Here is a 26,008-nt window from a genome sequence, read left to right as displayed (position 1 = left end):
TCAAACATTAACCACTGTTATGTACATTTTACATTTTAAGACAGAATATTTGAGACATTTTTCAGCATGGTAGCCAGACTGCAAATGACAAGAGACATCAGAAGTTAGATAACTTTGTATACGGAGCAACAACATTGCCATCACAGTGCTATGTAGTAGGATGTACTCGAAACAACAGATCGGCCTGTCTGAACGCTGGTAACTACCGCACCGCGCTGACACTTTGCGTTGCTTTTAAGTTCCAAAGAAACGAAGGTTGCAGCTCATCAGGGAACAACGATCGACATTACTCAGAGGTGAGCAGAAACGAGGTTTTATCTTTGTGTTGCAGCTCGCTCCGTTTAGATTGTCTCGACAAGTAAAGTTGCAGCATTTGACGTTTTGAGCAAGGAATGTTTTCAGGCCTCATGTCTGCATGAGATAACGTGTGGAGTTAAAATCTGTTAACAAAACACAAGAAGACTTAAAACATAAAGAGTATGTTCTCCCCCACCTCCATTGTTTCATGTCTGACTTTTTAGGTATTTAGCCTGCACTGCAAAAACAATTACTTAAAAAAGGCTCATATATTGTGCTGAAATGTTACTTGTAAGTTAGTTTTCTCTTATTCCAAATGTACCAAGATATTTGCTCTAGAAACTAGACCAAAAATGCCTGGTAATATTTTGTGTTTTTTGCAGTGCATGTGAAGGAAATGTGATTATGAATGAAATTAAATTATGAGATTTGAAAATAGGTACGACTCTTTTTGTCTCCATCATTCTACAGATTAATAGGCAGCCGTTAAAATAGGCATATAAATTAACAAAGAAGCAAAGTGACACGTTTGAACCAAATAATAAGGTTGCCACAGCAACGTGGGCTAGTCAGAAAGAAGTGAGCTTCAAATTACAAGTCCAAACATTAATCAGTGGTTTTTATTACTGAGGGACATCGTGACACAGTCTGTGACGTCTTCATATACTGTAAATGCACAATAACCGTACAGGACAATGAAAATACTCTCTGTTGTACTTGTAGGAGGCCAATCACCCTGCGACCCTCACAGTTTATCAAGAACAATTGATATAAGCTACTGACCGAACATTTTGATTCATCTTTTTTTTTCTTCCTTTTAGCACTTTCCATCTCTTTGTAGGATCAAAAATCTTTAAAAAATAAATATCTAAAAACAAAGGCGCAGAGCACAATTAAACTGGATTAAATTCAGACATGTTTCTTTTGGCAGTGTATGTGGAGATGCCCTGAGACAAAAATAAAACTGAATAATTAGTCTCTCTGCGTTGTTTCCTTTAAAATACAGCATACTGGATAAACAGAGAACCTATGGGAGATCATTGATGGCGAGAATGCTTTGGCTTTTCCTGGTGTCTGAGGGAATATTGCACAAAAGGGTTCCTGTAGCTAACTGAGCTGGAAAAACAATCATGTGTAAAGCTCTCATTTGTGCATCGAAGGGAATTAAAACACAGACGTAAACAATGAAAAACACTTTCAGAGTGATTTGCACTTATTATGACTTCTTTCCGCAGGAAAATGCAAACAAATACTTTATTTGCTTAGTGTCACTTTTACGTAGAAATTTTGATGAAAAGAAAAAAAACAAAAAAACAACTACGACGATCTTTCCACATCTGTCGAAACAGCCACAATTGCACTAACGCGCACAATACCGTAATTCTGATTAAGGCAGGTGATAAAATTTGTGCACTTTTTGCCGCCACAACAACCAATTTCACATCAACTTTACAATCAATATAAATCTGCAGTTGGAGGAATAAAAATGAGGTGAAATGAATGTTAGAGAAACAGAATGCAAAAAAAATTTAAGTTTATATGGTAGAAAATGATAAGAATAATTTTAAGAGTGATATTAACAAAAAAAAAAAAAAAAAAAAAGAGGCATCATTGAGTCACTTTAAAAACAAACCATAAATTGATCTGAACCGGATCTTTCGTACGCGTCGACAATCAAGAACGCAGCTTTGTTGTGATGACGCGAAGCGAAAATTGACAAGAGTGACAGGATAAAGGATAAACCAAAAGAAAAATGTCCATCACAGTTCAGTAAAAGTCTCTGGAAATAATAACAATAACAACAAAAAAAATGTAAGGTTAAAAGTGTTGATGTTGATGACTGAGGAACCGGAAGGGGCTAACCCGTCTCTATTGCACTTGTGATGGACCTCAGACTGACCCGGCTGGGGCGTCGATATTTGGTTACAGAATCGCTGATTAAAAAGACACTTGGAGAAAAAAGTGTTGATCAGTAAACAAACTGCGGATTGTGTCTGCACTTGTAGAGCAAACCCATGTTGGCGTGTCTGTCTGCATTTTTCTAACTTTCTCTTTTCTTTTTTTTTTTTTTTAAGGGACCAGGTAGGAATAATAATAGTAAAAAAATCAACAACTCGGATTCAACAGTCCGCTGCTTTGTGGTTGTCTCCGTCCTCCATGGAGAGGGGAGACCTCGCCTCCTTCATCTCCTCCCCCTCCTCGTCGCCTCCACTGCCGCCACCGGTCTCGGCCGGATAAACAACCACGCACATCTTCTGGCCCACGTATGTCATTTTGTCTGGAAGAAGACGAGCAGGAAGAAGATGAAGAGGCAGAGAGAAATAAGATATTTGTCCCTGAGTGCATTAGTAATCTGTAATTAGGATTTTGAAGCTTGTTTGGCTGTAATGGCTCCTTCTTTAAGTTTATCTTGGTATCAGTGAATAACGAGAGTTTTTTTCCCCCCCCAGCTTCAACCAGCATCTTTACTTTTGTTTATTGTCGTTCTCGGGTTGATTTCCACATTTCACACCAAACCCCATTCGTCTTTGGGAAACTGTTCCCATAAATAAAATTTAAAAAACCCAGAATAATAACGTGGCACCCGTAGGCTTCTGAAACAGCAATTTTTGTAAACTGAATTTGACGAAAGCAATAAAAATTCTTGAAATGTTTCCACTTTTTTTTCTAGCATTCTGCCATTTAGCAAATAAAAAATAAATTGGTTGACTCAAACCGACGTGAAACAGGGACGTTCAGTCCCATCTGATGTCACAGAGAAGGTTTCTTTGTGAAGATCTCACTTACCAACGAAGGTGTCAAAGCACTGCGGTTTGTTCTCCCAGTAGACCCCCAGGAAGTAGACAGGAACCCCGGTGAGCATGATGGCGAGCCCGATGCCGCACACGACAGGCTCCGAGTACAGCGAGAAGATGAGCAGGAAGGCCCAGAAGACCAGGTAAATGACCGGCCATATCAGGCTGATCTAAAGGGAGGAAAATGTGGACATTTTTACAATTCACAGAAAATACTAAATGCTACTGTATCCTAACGTAACAGGTGTGTTTAAATATTATTTTATTTTACAAGAAATTGATTTTATATGTCCTATCAAGTTATTTTTGCAATTTTTTTATTTTATTTCGAGTCTGTCAAAAAAAAAAATGTAAACATTTTTCAGCTCAGGATGAATATAGTTTTCTTTTTTTATAACATCTTGTTTTAAATCATTGAGCGCTAATTTTTATGGCCACAGATTTTGGTTAGTTTCTACTTCTATGCGCCACAAATCTGGAACAAACTTCAGAAAACTGTAAAACAGCCGAAGCACTGAGCTGCTTTCGAAACATTTTAAATGAAACATGAGGTGCAACGACTGCACTTGACAATCTGAACACACGTTGAACGTGTGTTCTTCTACTACTATTTCTTTGTGCAATGTAAATCACTTTGAACTTGCCTTGTTGCTGAAATGTGCCACACAAATACATTTGATTGATTGATTTATTGATTCTGACCAAGTGTCAGACTATTGAGCAGATGTGACGAAAGCACTGCTTCAATGTAAATGGTCTGTCATCTGATCTGTTATCTATTTACAGCATTTTTCCTTTTGACCGCCGTTTCTTTTTCATCTATGTGGGAACTTGAACAAAACATTCTGTTATCATCCATTTTTAAAACATATTTTCTACTTTCAAAGCACTTCCGAAGCACATTTTAAACTACCACAAATTAATGAGTCTGGAATACTATATAAGTTACATTGCTTGTGTAATGTTAATTTGTTATAAAAATAAAAATAAAAAGATTTGTGGAAGTACAGAATAATCCAGAACAAGTGAACGCACCTTGATTGGCCGGTGCATGTTGGGCTGTTTAATTCTCAGGACGATCTGCCCGGCGACAGCGACTCCATAAAAGAAGTAGTTGATGAAGCCCACGTAGTTGATGAGGGTGTACATGTCACTGGTGCACAGCATAAGCAGAGTGGACAGGCACTGACAGAGGAGACACACGAGTGTACTTGGTTTAGTTTCCCATCTGGCTGTGTTATTGAGATAGAAACGGACCAGCGATGATGATGAGAGCGGTACTCACAGTGAAGAGCAAAGCAGGGATGGGGGTGCAGCGTTTCACGTGGATCATGGCCAGAAGGCTTGGCAGGTGTCCCTCTCTGGCCCCAGCAAAGAACAACCTGCCACAAAGCAGAGGTAAACATCAGACGCTCACCTCTGACCTCTGCTGGCAGAAGATGTGACTTCAGAGGCCTCAGGAATAACAACAGGAGTTTATCAGCGCATCAGTTTCATTACATTTTCAAATGATTTTATTTAGTACTCCCTGATGTACTTTTTAATGTATATTACTGAGGGAAAATTCTGCCCCTTTAAAGGGCTTTTGAGCACAAACTTCATATTTAGGCTTCCAAGCTGGATTTAACTCCACACTTCGACTACTCCAAATCTTCATTTTGTTTACTGTTAAATCTTGGATTTGCTGAATTGAATTTCAACAGGGAGGCTTAAAAGCAGCTTTTCAACCCAGACTGATAGATGTCAACAACTTTTCTACATCAGTAGATCATGATGTCTTGTTCTTAGCACTGTACTTTGCTAAATCTAATTAAACTATGCAAGCTATGTTTAGAAATGCAATTGAGTGTGAATTCTTCATGAACAGAAATACGAGGCATGAAGAACATATGCACTCCACGCAGAACTAAGTTCTTTGTATTTTTCCTAAATTTGTCAGCGTTAAAAAGGTTTTAATCAAGAAAACGTTCCAGACTTATTCTTTGGTTTAATTTCTGTCCAGTTCATGAACTTAGCCATGACGTTGGCAGTGTTGCTTAAAAAAAGCTGAACAAAAAGACAAAGAAACCAGACAAAACAACAATGTTTTTGAACCATTCAAAAGCAGCAGAAGATAACCTTTATGATGGATGACTCAAAACTTCAACAATGTAAACCCTGGAGGGGAAACAAACGGGTAACGTGACACCAGGCGGACTGACCGTGAGGACGTGAAGAGGGAACCGTTGACCCCTCCGAAGGTGGAGAGAGCCACAGAGATGGGCATGATCCACGCCATGACTCCCAGCAGCTTCTCACCAAACGTCTGAGAGGGAGCGACAGAAAAGATGGGCTTACAGTCGCCAACCTGACACGTGCAGTGACCAGCAAATGCCACTAGAGGGCGACAGCGACTAAAATGAGTAAGTGCAGAAGCACAAGCTGAATCAGGGCCCAGGACTCACCACGGCAACGGCGTTTGAGGCGAGGAGCTCCTGGGGACTCATGGCCGTGACGTAGGCGATGTTGGCAAAGACATAAACGAAGGTCACGAGGGGGATGGAGATGAAGATGGCGCGCGGAAGATTCCTGGAGGAAACAGGAGGTATAGCTGAGTCAAAGGGAAAGAAGATGGCGAGCATTGTTCAATATCTGCAGCCCAGACTGACTAGACTGTATTAACATCAGGCAGCTTCAACTGAAAAGGGGAAAAGGCTTAAACTGGGAATCTCTGTCGGAATGTGACCTCTAATCACCCACCACAGCAACAAGCCGCTTTTCAAGCCGCCTTTTTCCAGTTGAGTAAAGGCAGATTTCTGGACACGGCGAGTGAAGATTAGCTGGAAAATAACAAGCAAAAACTGCTTACACGTAGGGGTCTACCAGCTCCTCTGTGACGTAGTTGAGGAAATTCCAGCCTCCGTAGGCGAACGAGCCCTGTAGGAACGCCAAGGCTATCAAACCCACGTCATAGTCCTGGAAGGGCTCGAAGGCGTTGGCCGGCTCCAGCCAGTAGTAGTCTCCTGCAGGTGGAGCGGGACAGGAAGCTAAAGTCAATCTTGACCTCAGAACAGCAGTATTGAAACATCATTTAGTGACATGCTGCCATATCTGTGTTAAATTACAACGAACCACATGTAGTGGGGTGTGTTGATCATTTGTGTCTGGTTATATAAATTTGTTTTGCTGAAGGGGTAAACAGGCTGTTTTTTTTTTATTGCTGTTCTGGCTTGTTGTGAGGAACTCCAGCTGAAAACCATCACCTAACAAGATCAGCGTGTGTGTAAAATGTGTTGTACAACAACCCCTCATCAAGCATTCCTCTTAAAACAAAGGCAGAAACGAGACAACCGTTAAAATATTCTCGTACTGAACGAGGCGGGATCCTGATTGAATTAAAATAAATCTGTCCCATCGTGTCTCAGTTATCGGGCCTTTTGCACACTTATGTCGCCACAAACCTCAAAGTATCTCAGTGGGATTTTATGTGATGAATCAACCCACATCGTAATTAGGAAATGAAAGCAACACAATGCATTGATTTCCTTTATTTTACAAATAAAACTCCTAAAAGTCAATACTTTGTCAAACCACTGTTCTTTTGGTAACTGTATCTATCTTCATGCACATCTGGAAGCTAAATGTTTTGTTCATTCTTCTTTACAAACTAGCACAAACTCAATCAGAATGGATTGGAGAGCATCAATTAGGAAGTGCTTTATCACTTATCATCTCGCCATCGTCATCTCGTACTGGGTTCTAGTTTCACCAGAGGTGAAATCTCAGGGAAGGTTACAGCAACGTCTCACAGTGCTGTTCATGGCCTTCTTGAAACAGAAATAATAATAAAAAAGAAAATCTCTCAGCATCAGTGGAGGGGGAAAAACTGCAGCTGAAAGGTCAAAATTTATAACCTTGAGACGACAACTTGCATTGAAATATGGAAATCATGTGAACCGGGAAGTAAAGTTTCCTTCAAAACTCACTCTGACCAGTTCTCTCATCCCCATGAAGCAATAGCATGATGCTGCCACCTTCGGGTTTCTTGATGGGAACGTGTATTCAGGGTGATGCTCACAGTTTTTCGTATTCAAGCCAAAAACTGCAAATATATATATTTTTTTATCCGACTAGAACAAGTTCTTCCACATAGTCATTTGTGTCAGTTTGGACTGTGGGAACCTGCAGACAGGACTTCTCATTTCCACAGGCCACAGTAGACAGAGTGCACAGTTCCTTAATGGTCCCGTCAGCATATCCTCTGTTTTTGCCTAATACCTCTGAAGGCAATTTGTTCTACCAGAGCAAAGACTGAGTAAGCTCCTGTAGATGTGACCAGGTTCCACCTTTAATTGGATTCAGGTGTGTTTGACCACCAAAAGCATGCAGGACGTCAGGCTTTAATGCACTCCCAGCTTTTCTGATTTCTATCCGGAAAACATTAAAAACAATTTATCGCTTTCTTTCTACATCATTGTAAGGAAAACAGATAGAATCCCAAAACGTATCCAGAAGTCCTTTCTCTATACCGTCCCTCATTAAGGTCGTTCAATCTTACAACAAATCTCCCAATGTACTCAATAAACTTTCAACACTTTGGGCTCTGAAAAACCTCACTCTGATATTTCACACTGTCCTTACAATTACTGGCCCTGATCCATGTTTGCAGGACAAACCCCCCCACACTTGTGCTGACTTTAGCTGTATGGGTTTTAACCTAAAGGACCCGAGCAACTCGTCAACCCCACTATACGGCCTGGAGCCTTCCAGGATGACCCCTCTGACCGCGGACATGTGCGGACGGGTTTCAGGTGTTATTTTATGCAAACACGCTGTGGCTGCAGGTCCTCTGGGGAGCACAGATGGCAGTGGTAAGCTCACCCTTGCAGATCTGAACAATTCCCATGATGATGATTAAGGCGAGGGCCAGCAGCTTTCCGGCCGTGAAGATGTCCTGCACTCTGGTGGCCCACCGCACGCTGGAGCAGTTCACCCAGGTCAGCAGCACTAAGCAAAAAGAAAGGAAAGCAAAAATTACCACAAGCAGTAAAATGTAGTGTTTAGGATGAAATCCTAATTCTTATGCATCATATTAACCCTTTACATTTCTTGGGACTTGAAAAAATGTGTAGATCCCACCAAAACATTTGCGTTAAATGTTTTTTCTGGGTGTACCTTCTCTGACCCAGCTGTAGTAGTGTAACCCGCTTTAGACTATTAAGCCTCAAACCTCCAGTCAGCCAGGAGGCCTATGTGTATCACAAATGCCCGTTGATGCATATTCAACACATACCAAGGTTTCCCCCATTGTGTTTGAGTTAAACATTTTTTAAAGTTGACAGAAAATTTGAAAATATCACTTGATAATTATGTGTTACTGGAAGATTGGAAGATTAATACCTGAACAACAACTACAAAGTCTTTAAAAAAAATCCAAAATGTTTTTGAAAACTTTAATAAATAAGCAATTCTTAGCCTTGTGGGGGCACAAGTAAAGCCTGGTGGGCCTCCAGGCTTATAATACACTGAGTGAAACCATGACATACTGTATCATCTTAAAGTAGCTGCTGAGTGGTGCTTGAATTCATGCTCAGTTATGCCTAATTTAGCTAATATTAATATTTTATTTATTCTCCATCACTGTATTTAAAATGTTCGACTACAAAAACACAGATTGGTTTTCTTATCAATTCAAGCAGAAATGACAAACATTTATTTGACTGTCCAGTGTTTGGTATCAAATAGTTACATTTTAGCCTCATCAGACCAGAGAACATAGTCCCAGAAGAGTTTTACAGATTCCACCTATTAACGTTTGTGATGGTAGGTCCCCACCATCCCTCTCATCATTTACCGAAAGCACCGTATAAGTGAGAAAACCATCTGTCACATTTATTTTCAATGATTTTTTTTTTTTTTTAGAGGTGTCAATAAATGCGGAGGGAGATGAAGACGAGCTTTGTTATTAGAAGTTGTGTTATGTTCCGGATGGAAATCTGGAAATATGTTTTAGCTGACTTTAAATTAGAGCTTAAATTATACAAAGTAAAATTATGTCGCTCTGTTTTGTAAAAGCTCAGTTATCCAGTGGAGAACCACATGTTACCCACCTTTCTGAGACCTTTAGCCAGCATTTCTCTACACACAAAACAAAATTGGATTTGTTGTATGCTGCTGAGTTAAACAGGCCATTGGGTTTGAACCAATAGGGTGCCATTAAATAAGAGGGCCTGCTTGGATTAAGTTCATCACATTAAATAACTCTGAAGCCGCCGCTGCAGGGAACAAAGACACATAGGCAGACACAGAGCACGCTCTGTGTCTGCCTGAGTGTGGGACTTTAACTGTGAGGGTATTTTCCTCTCCAAATAAAATTACAGCTGTGGTTAAAGGAAAAGCGGGGGAGGGGGCAAACGAGGGCAGCGAGGCCAGCCTACGGCTGACAGGCAAGGGAAGTAAAAGCACAACTTAGTAAGCAGGCCTAATTAAGGTAATTACAGGCAAAACCTTTTAATCCACAACTTGTAAACACAGTTGTTGATTTGTTGCTCCCACAGTGGATATAATAGGCTTCCACCTTCTCTGTTACTGACTGCTGCATAAACGTTTAATCGTGGAGCTTAGTTAAAAAGAACATGTTGAGCAAGTTAACTGAGCAACAGGAGAAAAACAAAATGAAGCAACGTGCCAGTAAGACCACAATGGACTGTGTCCTAGTCAAAGCCCGCTTACTGGTCTCATTCAGATGGTGTGTGACTGCTGAAAGCAAACTTTACTCTGACTGATGTTGCAGCTTCTCAATGAACGCATTTCAGCCAAAAGCGTTAAACTTTTTCTTCATTTTGAACGCTTTTTTTCCCCAATGTGTTCTTTGTCTAATGAGTGAAACGGCGTTTGTGTTTACATTTTCCTCAGGAGCTCGATATAAAAAGGAAAGATTATTAATATGTCAACAATTCTTTTGAAAAATCAGAGTAATTTACGCAGCAGGTTTGATAGGCACCAACCCTCTTACTCCGGAAACTGGATCTAACAATAACTCCAAACATGTTTAACTCAAACACTCACTACAAATGGATAAAAATGTGTCTGTTTCTCTCTCTCTCTTTTTTTTTTGCTATAAATAAATGCCGCATTTCTAAACTGATTTAATCGTGGCTCAACGTTGGATAGCATGCCTCTGAATAGACGGTGAAGGATAAATAAATAACATTCCAGAATGTTAAATTTGGGCAATTCCAGACATGCAAAAACAGGCTGAGATAAACGAATGCAGCTCGTGAGTCTTATAAACATCGGTGACGTCACAGTTCATCCAGAACATCCAGCCTCTCACCTATTTTGGCTCTAAACAACAAGAGCAGACAGACAGAAGGGAAAACGTCATTCAGAAGACTCTGGTTTTTGTTTTTTAGTTGTTGCTTTTTTTTTTTTTTTTGTCCAAAAAGCAGCTCTACAAGATCTGTCCCAGAGAGGAACCGCAAAAATACCGATGCGACTTTCAAGATATCCGAGGGTAATTTGTTGCACAACACGACATTTTTTTAATGAAGGAGTTCAAAAACGGGACGAGGCAGTCAACTAAATGTAGGTCAATGTGTCACGAGTATAAAAAGGTACAAAGTGTTCAGACGATGCAGATTCTGCTGAGACGGGTGTTTCTCTCTTGGAGCAATTAGCCCCACTGGATACGTCCTTTCCCTCTGCTAACCACACGGTTTAGAGCCAACCACAAAGCTTGACTGAGAAAGTTTTCATGGTTTTATAAAAGTATTAATTGTAGACCATCACAGTTGTTTCTGCCTTTGAAAGTCACTTTTCTTATCAGCATTTCTTTCAAAAGCTTTAAGGTTTTTATTATTGTGAACATTTTATATATCAAATTAGGAACAACAGAATCCCCTAAGGTGAAAATTATACAAACTTGGACAAGGAATTAAAAATGTTTTTAAAAAGTTTTTTTTTAAAAAGTGGGAATAAGTTTATTAAAACAATTAGATTAGCCATCCAGCAACAAGCTTCTAAATAATTAGTTTTATCCTATAAATAGAGTTATTATAATTAGACACGGCTTAATTAAATAATCATCCTATGAATATATTCTGAATATATTATTTTCTTGTTTAAATTCTCTTCAATATAAATATTGACATATTAGTAAAGAATAAAAAATGAAATAAATAGAAACATTTTCATTTGAAATACAAATGGACATCATTCCTTGATGATGTACTTTTTTTGGCCACGTAAGGAAATTATGCCAGCACCTTTAAAGTGGTTGTCTCGTTTTACTTTGCAATATTTTCTCCATTTATTTCCGTTATTTTAAAAATAAGACTGGATGCAGTAACATCTGCCAATATTCTTGAGGCTTTCATTAATTGTTTATAGTTCTCTATTTAGTTTCAAAAAAAACTTTTATCCTGACATGTACCACAAAGTAGGCTCAGTATTAATAAACACTTTCACTTCTCTCACTTTTACCATAAATATGTTTGCAAACTCTAGACAACGCTCCACTCCTGGAAAATTTCACTTTGTAGTTCACAGCTACAAAAAGCTAAATGAGGCATAAATTAAACTTCCCTAGATACTTAACTTTTATGCCAGTTCTAACGTTTTCAAAACACTTCATTCATTACAGTAGGAGAAACGGGAAACAACCCCCCCCGCGCATGATGAAGTCTTCACCTTGAAAGCAAGCAGAGACGTCTGAGCTGCGTGAAAAATGAGAACGACGGCTCCAGTGTTTCCAGTTGCACTCGCTCTTGTTTTTCTGTCAATCACACAGCAACGCGCAAGAACCAGAGCCTCACCTGACGTTTTACAAATCAGCTTTCGAGAATTCACTCCAAGCCAAATACGTTAAAAAGACAAAAGAAAAACCAAAAACAATCATTTACATTTGGATGGAAAGATCCCCATGAACATGGATTTTCAATACGCAGTCACAAATTGTGCAACAGTAAAAACAATCCCCTCTCTTTGAAACATTCACGCCCATCTCTCTCTGTGCGTCTGTCGGCCACCTGCAGTATTTGACTCACGTCTGTGAACTGATGAGGGCTTTCAATCAAACTCCTTCACATTTCTGCGTTTCTCATGTAATGACCGCTTGCTCTCCCTGCTGGCTTTCCTCTGACGTTAGATAACATCTCAAGAACATACAGAGGGCAACGGATATAAAGAGATTCTTTTTTTTTTTACAAGGCCAAAATACACATATTTGTGTATTCCAGTGACTTTGGACCGTTTTGTACTCTCCAGACCAAATGGTGCCATGTTTGACAGCTTAATGTAAATCCCAGGCCTGAATTAGGAAGCAATTCAAAGCCTTCAGAGAGTAGTGAACTACAAACTACATTCATCTCTGTAGTTTCTCAAAGATGCAACTACTGAGAAACACACACACACACACACAGCGGTTAAGGACGTGGGTAAGAAATGGTTTGTTTACGTGTAAGAGGAAGTGGGACGAGATGAAAACAACACTGTTCCAAAACCGAACTGACCTGGAGCAATTTGATTCATAACCTCTTATGCAGTGTGTTCCTCACATGTCGTCGCTTCACAGGACAAAAGGAGCCTCATGTTCGAGATCTCGACCAAAGACCTTAATCACATATTCTTTTAACTAAAGGAAAATAAAATGGTAAATCCTCACAATCACTGATCTACATGACAGAGTTCAGTGCAGCTGCAAGTGGTTCTTGATGTAAACAGCTCGACAATGAAAACAAGTCGTTCTGATTGGGTCGCTCTAACGGCTAAGCTAAGAGAATCCAGCTTATTAGCTGAAGTAGAGCAAAAAGTCTCTGTGGAGATTTAAAAATTCAGCGTGTGGGTTCAAGGAATAGGAAGTAGAAAAGTCTTGACACCGGACCCGACCGACGCCTGACCCTTTAGTTGACCGTCTACCTCATTTTTATGCTAATAGCTCTTTGAGTTTCAAATATTCCTTTGTGTCTGTAAAACTGTGTCATCTTGTTTTTTTATATATATATATATAAATTTTTTCTTTCTGAACGGTGGTTGTTGCATAAATTGCATCAACTGCTTCCTCACTTCAGCAACAGAAACAGTCTATATTGTTTATATTGCATTCCTGCGGCTTTATTAATTGAGAACGACTAAAGGCAGTAGTATCTTCTGGCTAAAGGACGCCATAGGATAAGTTTTAGATTACAGTTTTACATGCTCCTTATGCAGCCCCTTCTCTGATGCCGCCCTGGGTGACTGTCAGTACACCGTATGACAAGAGCAAATGTCTTTTCTTGTCGCAGTAGATTTCACTGGTCGCGTGCGAAGCGTGTTACTCACGGAGACAGACGGCGGCCAGCAGCCGCAGGCCGTTCTCCGGCGGAAAGCAGGTGGGGAACAAAGGCTGGAGGACGTAGTTGGAGAACGTCAGGGCGATCACGGCCTGGTTGGTGGGATAGATGACCAGCACGGCAATCCACAACCGGAGGAACCTATAAAGCAAAGACACACAGCAGTAAAGACACAGATGCAACTCAAGGATGTTATTTAAGGTATTGTGTTCTTATGCTTTGTTTTGACTCCAGTAAAGTAATTTTACACCGATTCAGAACTAAATAAATAAACCGTTGTATGTGGGTGCGGTTACGGGAGCTCTGAGAAGAAACGCAACGGGGAAATCCCATGTTGTAACAGACTAAAGCTGTTTGTTGTTCTGACCGACTTCATTGTAGTCAGCCAAGACTTCCTCCCATTTTTATTTCTTGCCGGTGAAGTGAAACAGCAGCCGTTTGAGCTCCGAGGTCACCTCAGGTTGTTGCTCCTTCTCACTTTGTTTCACAAGAACCAAGACACTATCGGCACACGTAAAAGTCTCACCACAAACAAATGAACGAATTACAGAAACAAGAAGACGTTCGTTGGTCCTCTGACAAACAGCAAACCAGCTGACCCTGATGTCAGAGGCAGAATAGGGATTCAGATAAGAGTGAAGCCAACAGAGGAACAAAGCAAAGGAAGCAGACAGTGACACTCAGACTGATTAAAAGTGCTGAGATGAGGGACAGAAGAACGTTTATCACAGTTCAATAGGACAAACCAGGAATGCTGAACTTCCATGAAATTCCCTAAAAGCTCATGTTGGGATCGTTACACCTGACTGTACCGAACGCTGATACTGGACCGTTCTGTTTGTTTTAATGTACATTTTGTTCTGTTTTACCTCAGCTCTTTGTTCAGAAACACAATAAGGTTTGATTGAATATATTAAAGCTCATGCAGAGGGTTTGTTGGTAGTAGCTTCTGAAATAAACATTTTATTAAGAAAAGCGCAGAGCTACCATGGATTCTCTCTCTTTTCCATTTAGGGGTTTCAGATTGAAGGAAGCTGCATACAAAGGCACACTTTCTTCTACACCTGAAGTTAAACAAGCCTCAGTGAAATAACAAAGTCTCTTTGTTTCTGAGCATTCGCCACTACAAAAACTAAGCTCGGCCCGGCCGCAGAGACCGGGAGGACGTAACCTTTTCGGTCTGCTCACACGAACATGGAGACGCACCTCCGACCCGGCCCACCCGCACACCCTGCACGTGAACACATGGGGACAAAAGCTGCAGCAGAACACAAACAATCACCAGTGGAAGTTGGTTTATTTATGTCGAACAAGGGGGGCACAGGGAAACACTTCAAACCAGGGTTCTGACGCCACAAGCTACAAAGTTTCTGGAGGCTCATTGATGTGTATTGATTCTCGCTCTACAAAAACAACCTGTGGCTGTTATGTCTGGTCAAATTCCTCTCCGATACTATGGGCTCTTGGGTTAGCAAAACAATGCTCGGATTTGTGTTTACAGTCCGGTCCCCAGGACGGCGGCGTGTGAAATCCACTCCAACAAGCTGGACGGTTTTGTAATGCCGTTTGTGCCGCTTTGCACAAATCCTGAGCTTTTACAGGCTTTCGGGACGGACGTGAAGAGGCCTGGATGTCACCCACAGTCGTGTGCGCTCACGTCGGACCGCACATCCTTCCCCGACTCTGATCCTCAGGTAGAGTCCCACGATTTCACTTTGAAGCGTTCAAAGCGTCTAAAACAATCTTTGGTTTGAGGAATGTCATTCTCTAGCCAAGTTTGCTTTGCACTGTGGGATGCGGTAGAGTAAACAAACTAAAATAAATAAACAGCAGTACGTCTTTTTCCGTAAAGCATAAGGTCCTACGTGACTTTCAAGATGTTTTCTCCACATTCATTTATCACATTGATTTTTCTTAATAGTGACCAGAAATGCACACAGCATCTGCTTCCTGTATTTATATTTGGTACTCCGATCTGGTAAGATGTTTCTCTAACTGAACTACCCCCCTCCACAGATTATTAAAATGTACAAATGCTCATCAGTTATCAGTGATTGTTCTATTTTGACCTCTGACCTCCTAGTAATCTAGACTAGAGGTTTCATTTATCTACGTTTTAGAAAATTTCTAAAAGATCCAGTTCATAATCAATTACCAATTTTTTTAATCCAAGTTTACTTTTTTATAGTGTGGATTAAGATATAGTTAAATTGATTCCAGATTTAATTTTAAAAAAAAGAAGAAAAAAGTTAAATAGTCTTTTAATATAGCCCTGAACATCTCTTCAATAAAAGGTTGCTAAAGGTTTAGCTGACATAACCTTTGCATGTCTCTTTTCTTTTCCGTTTTCTTTTTCTTTTTCTGGGAATAGCGCCCCCCTTACCGAATGTCACCCCGGGTGGTGAGCCAACACCAGTTAATGAGCCGTTTAGTTCAGGAGTGTTGAAGCAACGAAACGTCTAAAACGTGCAGGACTTCCATGAAATTCCTTAAAAGATTTGTTGAGTTTTGTTGTTGTTTTGACTCGTTTTCACTCCAGTGTCTGACCATTTTCGTACGGAAGCTGACTTATAAATCTTTAAATCTTTAGCCACGTTAACAACTGTCTGTCACAAAGGCACAACCTGTTCTCATCACTCAAGTCAAACCAATGGAAAACACTAGCATAGCACACACTTTGAACCTTTCCTCACCTCTACCTTTTACTACAACACATAACTGTCGCCGTACGGTGACGTATGGATGTCTGAGTGTGCACGGTTACCCAGCCAGGCCTCCGAATATGTCCTTCACGTAGGAGTAGTCGCCCCCTGATTTGGGAATGGTGACGCCCAGCTCGGCGTAGCACAGCGCTCCGATGGCGGTGATGAGACCCGTGATGATCCAGACGATCAGGGCCACGCCCACAGAGCTGGCGTTCTCCATCACTCCCTTCGGACTGACGAAGATTCCCGAGCCGATGATGTTACCTGGTGGGGAGAGGAGCCAGGTTTCAGTGCAGGTTTAAGAAGAGTAGACCTTTTTCAACTGTGGTGCCACTTTCAAAATTTTACCTCAAATTTATCATTCACCGTCTTTTTCTTTCACATTTATCCAACTTTTTTTTACAAAGGACTCGTTTTATTTGCCACATTAGCAAAGTTCAGCTAAAGGTTACGGGCAAACTAAGCACAAAAGCAAACTCAAAATCAGGCAGTGGATTAGCAGACTCAAACGGAAGAGAGTTTAAAAAAAAAAAGAACAGGGGGTGTGTTATGCTGACCTAGCAGAGATGTGTGAACGACAGAAAGCAGGGGTGAACAAGTGCAAAGAGGGATTAAAGGTGGATGCATAATATCCTGACAGAACAGCTGAGCGTCAAAGTGACATTTTCGGGCAAAGTTGGAGGGAGCGCTGATTGGCCGACATGAAAGCCTGAGGAAGAGTTGAGGAACTCCAGGATTTACTGGGATTTCACTCTGCGTTAGGCAGCGAAAAGTCAAAGATCACTGGCTTTGAGTCTTAAGGAGCTGGATGATTGGCTGAACGGCTGCAGCAGTTCAAAAGTCAGAGTTATGATGATAGTGTCACATTGTTGATCTCCCGTCACTCCTGACCATAAAGTGTAGGAAGCTGTGTAACCTATTAGTGTCAGAGAAACACAGCGTCTATTTTTAAACCCTACAAAATCATATCCTCTTGATTAAAAGTGTTTAGACACATAAAACGAGCAATTTTCAGATTTTATTGGAAACTTTACAGGTAAGGCTCCACCGTCGGTAAAGTTTGAAGATGCTGATAGCATTGGGGTCACCTCCCTGATTACGCAACTTCGCTTGCAGGTAAAAAAGAACAAAAAGCTCACTTCCCTTGGTTACCTTGACATATTTATAAGAGGGAAGGTCTACACAGTGCATGACCTTTGACACCATAAGGGGAAAAAAAGTGCTAATTCAGCCCACGATTTTGCGGCTTCCGCCGTTTCTGATTTGCTTCTTCCAAAGACAAACTTTGGTTAAGTTTACCGCCTCTCCTGACCTGAACGACTGACTCTGCAAGATGAAGTGACCGAGTCTGCCTGCTGTGCATCCAGCGGTCATGTGCAGCTCTGCACCAACGTGAGCCAAACTGCTGACTGTCAGGGAATCATGGCGTTTCCTGTTCTCACTTCAACTTCTCTCTAGGTGCATTTTCTGTCTTTTTTTTTTTTTTTGGTTAAAGCAGCTCCCAACCCTGCTGGCTGTGTCTGGACTTTAACTGAACACAGTTCAAGTCAGTTTTAAGAAGCAGTAGATTAGCAAGGAAAAACGTCTGAGGTGTCAGATTACTTGCTTTCAGGAATTTTAGAGTTCCTCTTTTCACGAAGAGCAGCAGCAGGACGTCGTATCACACATTTTATTATCCACTTTTTTTTTTTTTATTACTGCACTGCTGTTTGACAGAAGAAGAGCACATATCTGCTTCTGGTGAACTTTGGTTTTCTTTATGGCTGCAACAAGCCTTCACCCTCAGAAGGACATTGTGATAGCGCTAGGCGCATTTGATCTGCATTTAAAACAAATGTACTATAAAGGAAACTTGATTTATTGATTTATTAAACTTGAGAAGAAAAACAGTTATTTTATTGCTATGAAGAAATTTTGTAGGGATTATGAACAATTTAGAGCCATTTAAGTGAAGTGACATCTAAGAGAAATGAAACTCGGTGTGGGCCTCAAACGACACGGAAACCTCAGGCTTACGGACAACGACGAGCTAAAACTGGATGCTCATGGTATTTGTACGTCGTCCCACTAAAATGCTTTTAAATCTTGTGGTGGCAATGAACGCTGGAGTTGTACTGATAGTTCAAACCACAGAAGTGAATAAAACAGCATTATCAGGGCGGTGTCCTCTGAAGTGACCAAAAGTTCATTTGCAATCTACGTTTCGCGACGCCGCGCGCTGCTGGATTATCTGTTAGATAAAAGCACACAACGGACCATTAAAAAAAAAAAGCGTTTGAAGTCCTTTTCACTCATCGTCCACGTCACCTGAGCTCCCATCTCTCTGGCGCGTGACGACCTGACCGGAGCGAGCACGAGTGAATTACTTTGGTGAAGGATAAAGTCATTTGTCCTTCTGTAGCGACTCTGTCAAATCCTCGGCGCCGGAATGACCGTCAGGCACTGTTCTCTTTTACCATTCATTTTAACGGAGAGATAAATAAAGTGATGCAGCGCTGTTACCATCAGTGGGCGGAGCTAATGCTTTAACACGCACGCGGACGCACCGTTATCTCATCTCCGGTTAAAAACTCCATTTTTAATGACTCCGATTCGTAAGCTGTTTGCTCTCATAAACTCTCCCGTGTCCGCTGTGCCCAGACGCATTAATTGTCCCTCCTGATTGGTATGTGCAAGAAGCCTGAAAGAAATTCCTTTTTTATTGTAGTTGTATAATCTCACACCTAAAAATAATAATAGTAATAATAAAAGCTGAATAAGAGACTGCTTAGGGCACATGTGCCAAACTTGAGGCCCGCAGGCCAAATCCGGCCCAACGTAGCTATTTCTGTGGGCCACAGAAATATATCTTCAAGTTAACAGCTGTGCTTAAATGTTATTTTATCAGCCAAGTCGAAGCAGCATAAAATAATCCTCAATATTTTTTGTAGTATTTAGTCCTGATTATTGCAACAGCCAAGGAAGAAGAGTGTTTGTTGAACTGTTTCTCTGTTGAGTTGCACACATATTCTTAGTTCATTTGGCTTTTACCCAGAGATGATCCGTTCTCACGTTACTGGTAGAATCAATGGGACATTTCAGTAAAATTGTTAGAAGAGACCCACAGCATCACATATCCTCCACTATGCTATTCCTACTAATCTATTTTTTGCCTCACTCCATTTTCGTTGCCAAACGCGTTTAGAGTTTCTTGCATGGCTTGCTATTTTTATCTACACCTTTTCTGGTTCGCTGTAGGAAAATGTTCCAAAAATCTGACTGTTTTTTGTTTAAATATGACCCAGGTCTGACTTTTAATGCCTGTCTAAAATGTGATCTTTCCAGTCAGATCCATATCTTATCCTAAACCTCCCGACTGTTGCTTTCCATATCTTTCTATCCGTTCTCCACTTCTCTCGCTCTTCCTCTGTCAGCAAGCCTCCTGGGAGGACACTGTGCCGTTCGCACTCTCGCTGTCACCTTGACTCCCCCCCTCTCGTTACCGTGGAAACACACGAATGAGTCACCCCCCAGTGACGACCAGCCTCGCTCCGTCTGGACATCCTGCAGCATGTTTAGGCCCACTGGTCGGTATTGATCAGACTGATGGGGTTATCTTTACATGTTTGTCCTCTGTATTGTTTCGGCCTGACTGACCTCGGTTCAGTCCTGTCACCCTCTCTGTGTCATTAGACCGTCTCTGAGCTAAGTTAGGCTTAACGGCGAAGCAAATGGTGCCAATAAAGTATCAGAGATTGCTTTAGTTATTGAATTTTGGTATAAAATTGTGCTGAAACGCCCGGTCACTCCTTTTGATTGCACTTTGGCAGCAAAAGGTTGCAGGAAAAAGATCAAAATGCTAAATGAAACAATGAGGATCAATTTGACACCCATTAACCAGACTGAGCTTACTCTCTGTGAGCTACAGTTCCTTGCAAAAAATGTCCAAACAGGTCGAATTTTTTTCACATTTTGTCCTGTCATTTTGTTACATAGAGTCCATCTGCATGTAATTTAGCCTTAATGTCGATCCAGCTGTTCTGTGAACATCTCAAAGGTTTATTAGAGTGAATGTGTTGGAGCAGAATTAAGTTATACACTGTAAAGACACAAAATCTTACCAAGTATTTTTGGTCTCGTTACTAGTTCAAATATCTTAGAACGCTTGAAATAAGACAAAAAATAACTCTAAGATACTGTTAAGCAAGAAATAGGAGATTGTTTTATGTACTAGCTATAAGGGAAATCATCTGCAAGTGGAACAGGTACTGTTTTATGAATATGAACAAGGTGCTATATGTTGCCGAAAAGTTACTTGTAAGTTGGTTTTGTCTCAATTCAAGTGTGCTCAGATATTTGCTCTGGAAACGAAACGGAAATACTTTGTGAGATTTTGTTTGTTAAAGAGAATCCAAGGCATTTGAACATCCCCAAACTGAGCTTTCCATTCTCAGAACAACTCCAGACACACAAAAGGAGAATCTGTTGATGGGGGAAAGCTTTAAGTCTCTGAATGTGGAAAAGCGAGAAGCTGGGTTGAACTGCCAAGAGAAGCCAGCAGAGGAAGTCCTCTGCATCCCTAGATGGGGCAGATAAAAGGTTCAAAAGAAGGCGATCTGCATACAGAACGACATGAGTGGTGGAAAACGCAACACATCACCCTGAATGCACCATCTCAATGACGGAACATGCCCCCAGCAGTACCATGCTGGGTGTGTGTGTGTGTGTGTGTGTGTGTGTGTGTGGGTGGGGGGGCTGCGGAATCTAACTGCACAGTCTGACTGAGCTGGAGATGTTAGGCAAAGTAAAATGAAAAAATAAATGAAGAAATCAGCCTCATGTTGTACGAACAGACTTTCAAGCCTGCCAGTCATGTGCTTCTAAAATCTTCCTTGGGTTGGGCAGAGATGAGTGAGTGCACTCTCATTAAAGGCAGATAAAAGTTTTAGTGATTAAAAAGAGAAGGTCTTAGGTAAATCTAACAGCATTGGACCCCCTTGTTGACCAGTCTGGGCTTTACATTTTTATTAGCGTGAGTCAACAGTGAACACAGTAACACACCGAGGATGTAGTAAAGAGAGGGAGGCACTCACCGACTATAATCCCACATGCGCTCACGAGTCCGATCTCCTTCTTGAGCGCAACTCCCCCAGACTCCTTCTCAGCGGCCGCATCCTTGGCAGAGCCCGCCGTGCTGCTCCGTTGTCTTGGTCCGTCCGTCATTTTGATTCACTTATGTTTTTGTTTTTTTAATTTATTGTCCAAATTGTCTTGTTTCGTTCCTCCGCACGGCACCTGATGCTTGCCCCACTGCGCGTGAATCGCCTTGTGCGCACGTCCTCCCCTGCACACAGGACAATGTTCACTGAAACGTGCCGCACTTTATCTGATGAGGAAGGCTTGCCTGGTTTTTTTTTTCGGCGATGTCAGCAGCTTTTCAGGAGGTGTTGAAAACTAAATAAAATATGTATATTTTTTTAAAGGATAGTAGGAAACAAGCCGCAAGCTTTCACAAAACAGCCTAGAAATATGTTTTTATTTACCCGGCTGGAGTAATTACGCACCGGCAGAACCTCAGAAGAAGCACACAAGCACATATTCCGGTTACTACTCAGTTTATTTGTGATTCGTGTGCGAGTCAAAGCTGTTCTCAAAATAATAAATATCTCTTTTTCTAAAGCTCTCACAGCGTCCTTGTCCCAGATGTGAGAACAGGCACAACCATCATCTCTTCTGTGCAGCAGGAAAACCAGTTAAAAGCAGCAGCAGCAGCAGCAGCAGCAGCAGCAGCAGCCTGGTCTTCTTTTTCTTCTTCTTCGGTCCTCCAGAGTTTAGACAGGAGGACTTGTGTTTGGATTCATATCCATACTTCATTTAAAAACATAATAGCACCGCCCCATGGCTGCCTCCTCCTGTCTGTTTTTCAGCTTCTCCAGGACCCTCCTTTTTGTAATTTTCTTTTCCTCCCCTCAACTACCAGCTGTTCACCAGATCTGCTTGAAGCACAGACACGCACACAGACGCACAAAAAAAAAAGCTGTTTAGGCAGCAGCTCCTCACCTTTCAGTTGCGCTCTGTCTCAGTTCAGTCTGTCCCAAGTTTTGCCTCATAGCCTCAGTTATTATTCATGACGCGACGCAGCAGAAAGGCCGCTTCTAAATTTAGCCTTTTTTTTTTTTTTTTTTTTTTTACACAGACGTCACGACTCACTTTCCACGCTTCGCTGACAGCCCACTCCATCACTGCTTTATTCGCACAAGACGCATTTCGTCAGGAAGTTGGAACCCTGTTATGAATTGTTGATGTAGTTCTCTGATCAAACCTGAAATTGAATAATTATATCCGTATTTGATCAGTGCTAGGTTAATACGGACGCATACAGTCACATTTTTGAATACATTACACGGTGTAATTTTTTTAATTAACGGTGTAATAAAAATGTATTTCATTTCAGGAATTTTAAATTTAGAAAGTTAAATTCTAAAATAGCACACTTGCTCAATACAAATTTCAGGTGTTTATATGCTTTGACGTTTTTGGCGTAGAGTTTTTCAAACCCCAATAAATTGTTACTGTACAAAATGATCAAAAAGAGACTTTAATACAAAAATATGAACTGCTGGAATTAGTATTTTCTGAGGTCCAGGTTGGATTCGCTCAAATCTGCAATTACACCTTTTTCAATACCACACTTTTTCCTTCCACTCAATTTTCCATTAATATCCTTAGATACAGCACTTTGTGAACAGCCAGCTTCTTTAGTATAACTCACTAGCTACCAAACAACATGGCCTTAAAATATCACTTCTTAATTAAAATGTTTTCTTTTCAAGCTTTTTTTTGTTTTGTTTCATGTCAGCTTTTCATTATCTCAGCAAATGGGTTTTGTTTGTTTGAATTAAAAATATATGCTTGTAACATAAAATACATGCTTGTAACATGGACCTCACAGTGTGTCAAGTTTTTGGCCTCCTCAAACTACCTCGGCTTCTGCCCAAACTTGAAAAAAAGGCTTGCTCACATCAAAGAGACACAGGAACAACTCATCCCAGTGTCATCCTTTTATTTCCCTTTTCTTTTGTCTTTAAATTACAATACAAGACCACCATAATTTTATTTGAGTGGTCAGAGTAGACAGAGTGGTCACCAAGCAGGTTGAAAACCTACAAACAAATCAAAATTACTTACAGATTATAGTGAGCAAACAAAACAAACTACATTCCAAACATAAACCCATTTCATCAACTAGGTCCTCTGAATGCAGGTTAAATGATTTAATGTTCATTTCCTACCAGTGGTGTCTCTGTAGGAGCTTGAAGCTCAGTTCTTTGTCTGAAGGGATCATTCAAAACACAGGTGTGCTGAGTTACTTTATGCTCCTGAAGGCCTGAGTGAGAGAGATGGGTGCGCTTGATTTCCTGTGAGGCGCATGCCAGTTGGGTGGAGATGGTAATGCACTCACAAATACACCATTTGCTGTTTTAACTTGACACAGTGGGACCTTGAAGGTCCTGGACCTGGTCTGGTGTCTGACTGCAATGAGTTTGAACGTTCTCAGTTTGAAGTAAGTTACCACAAAACATGACTTTCCAATCACACTCTAATTACTGAGATCCATTTGCATGTTATCCAACTTCAATCAATTAAAAAAACATCTTTTAAGGTCCAATTAAATGATATAAAGCAACAGCAAATGTTTTGTGTGTTCAGCTTCTTTGTTTTAAGAGGTTAATGTTTCATCTCACATCCTCATTCAGCGGTGGGAATCTATGGGAGCACTGCTGGGCTGCAGCACATTCAGAGCAGGGAGGGTTTCTGTTATTTCGGTCAAGGTCGCTCCGGCAGCACAGAGGCTTTCAGCAGCAGCATCGTCGTCGTTGTTGCTGTCCGACACATTTTTACTCTGAAAGCATCTCTAGGGATTTAATATGAAATCCACCTGGCTGACACTAAAACATTTCCTGAACGACTGACACACACAGAGCAGATTAAAAGGCAGATTAAAAGGCAGGGATTACACTGATTCACAGATGCAGAGGAAAAATTCAACCACTACATTTAGTCAGAGGGGAAAATTGAGATTGAATTTCAATAAAATTAACATTAATCTGTCACATTAGACAAGACATTAGAAGGAGGCAGTGATGTGGTTTCGATGCAGGTGGTTGCCCAGGGTGGTATTAGCAGGAAGTATGTTTGGGTGGATTGGTTGAGGCTGGAGCTGATTTTGGGCTCCATCGAAGTTGAATTCAGTTTATTTCAATTTCAGCTTGTTTATGTAGCAAATCTAAACAAATATAAACCAGCAGATTGCACACAGTCACTGATTTTCAGCATTCACTCCTCCTGACTTCACTGCAGTCCTTCATACGGAGCAAGCATGTAGCGACAGTGGAGAAGAAAAGCTCCTTTTTAACAGGAAGAAACCTCCAGCAGAACCAGAGCCTGACTCAGCGCGAGCGGCCATCTGTCACAGTTTGAGAAGACGGAGCAGACACACAAAAGAGGGAAACATGCTTATAAAGCTTAGGTCGTTCATTCAACCTGGGAGTGATTGTTCCTTATAGAGTCAAATTTACTTAAAGTCCCAGAAGAGTTTACCAAACTTTACTTGTTTTATGTTTGTGATGGTAGGGTGGAAAAAGGCATTTACCTGGACTCACTCCCAAACAATCAGTTAGATTGCAGAGTTTCCCCCAGAAAACCTGCTGAGCCCGGTGGTTGGGGCGCGAGGACAATCATTCTGCCGTATTTTTGAGTTAAAAATGCTTAAAGTTGACAGGAAATTTGAAAATGTCACTTGATAATTGCGTGTTATTGGAAGATTAATGCTTAAATACTGACTAGAAAGTCTTAAAACATGCAAACATATTTAAAAAACTAAACTAAATAAGCAAAGCTCAGCCTGGTGGGGGCAGAAGTAAAGCCTGGTGGCCCGCCAGGCTTATAAAACACCGAAGGTAACCCTGGATTGTAAATAATGTCAAATGGTTGTCATGGAGATGTGGTGACTCAGGATGATTCTGTGTTTTCTTCCTGCAGATTGCTGCTGGAAACAAGACTCTGTGACGTGCCATATTTGCATCCCATATAAGGAAAGTCATGGATTACTAATAAAACGTTCCCTGGCACTCTGATTAAATTATGAAAATTAAAAAAAACTAAATTCCAGTCACACACAAATTGGATGTTTTTTTTCTAAATCTTTCAAAAAATGGATGTAGTTTTCCTGGAATCTGTAAAAAGTACGTCTGGTCTTGTTGTGTTTATCAGCAGGAAGGATCTCGGCCGCTCTCATATCGTCCATATTGCTTTTGCCATTACGAAGCAGCTTGTTGACGTTTTGCTGCAGCAGAGCAGCTTTCTTGGACAATTTTTTCGTAGGTCATCATGAGAGACAGAGTTGAGTTATTATGGATAATTTGAGGGCTGATGCTGAGTCATTATCTCCGAACAAGCCGCAAAATGCCTCTCCGGCTGTGGACAGCCTCTATTTTGGGACGTAACTCCTGTTTACATGTAATGGTGGGTTGTGTAAAATAATAAAACTAAAATCCATCAACAGAGTGTAGACCACGTTTTGTTCTCATTCATGAAAAACAGAAAGATTTTTTTAAGAACAGTAACAAAAGATTTATGTCTTATTTTGACGTGTCAAGCTGTTCAATAATCTAATGGTCTAATAGCTGCTGACACATTATTATAAAACAGTTTATTTCAGCTTTATATGTTTTTCTTTAATTTCACAACATTCTGCTGTTAAATTGAATGTTGTTTTTGAATGTTGTCATATTTAACTATTAAGTTTTTGCTTGGTTTACTTTTATTTGCTAGTCATGATTGAAATAAAATAAAACTCAGTATTCTGTCAAGCTTTTAGTACGAAGACGCTCATTGAAATAGGATATTTCAGGTATATATA

General features: G+C 40.8%; 1 protein-coding gene across 5 annotated transcripts; it reads right to left on the bottom strand.

Annotated features, from left to right (window-relative positions):
• Positions 1-899: 899 nt before the first annotated feature.
• On the bottom strand, positions 900-23,416 carry slc7a8a (solute carrier family 7 member 8a). Of its 5 annotated transcripts, none has more exons than XM_008427989.2 (12): positions 23,379-23,416; positions 21,180-21,430; positions 16,167-16,371; positions 13,392-13,543; positions 7,953-8,078; positions 5,941-6,094; positions 5,537-5,660; positions 5,294-5,397; positions 4,378-4,474; positions 4,128-4,277; positions 3,085-3,262; positions 900-2,575 (listed from the first exon to the last, which is right to left on the bottom strand). In XM_008427989.2, the coding sequence occupies exons 2-12, from the start codon at positions 21,307-21,309 to the stop codon at positions 2,418-2,420; spliced, it is 1,578 nt and encodes a 525-aa protein (XP_008426211.1). In that variant the 5' UTR covers positions 21,310-21,430; positions 23,379-23,416; the 3' UTR covers positions 900-2,417. The 5 variants fall into 5 exon arrangements, with proteins under 5 accessions (XP_008426211.1, XP_008426212.1, XP_008426208.1 ...); XM_008427990.2 differs by lacking the exon at positions 23,379-23,416 and adding an exon at positions 22,147-22,238; XM_008427986.2 differs by lacking the exon at positions 23,379-23,416 and adding an exon at positions 21,630-22,114.
• Positions 23,417-26,008: the final 2,592 nt, after the last annotated feature.

This window comes from Poecilia reticulata, linkage group LG14, assembly GCF_000633615.1.
Source record: "Poecilia reticulata strain Guanapo linkage group LG14, Guppy_female_1.0+MT, whole genome shotgun sequence".
Lineage (NCBI taxonomy): Eukaryota > Metazoa > Chordata > Actinopteri > Cyprinodontiformes > Poeciliidae > Poecilia > Poecilia reticulata.
This window is presented reverse-complemented; position numbering and strand designations above follow the sequence as displayed.

What these genes read in the sequence shown, in the direction of transcription:
- slc7a8a (XM_008427989.2), bottom strand. Translation starts at nt 21,309, where the DNA reads ATGACGGACGGACCAAGACAACGGAGCAGCACGGCGGGCTCTGCCAAG. An exon ending in GAGCTGGTAGACCCCTACGT is followed by an intron (nt 5,661 to 5,940) that starts GTAAGCAGTTTT and finishes TGTTTCCTCCAG; the next exon opens with GAATCTTCCGCGCGCCATCT. An exon ending in GTGCTTTGACACCTTCGTTG is followed by an intron (nt 2,576 to 3,084) that starts GTAAGTGAGATC and finishes GTCTTCTTCCAG; the next exon opens with ACAAAATGACATACGTGGGC.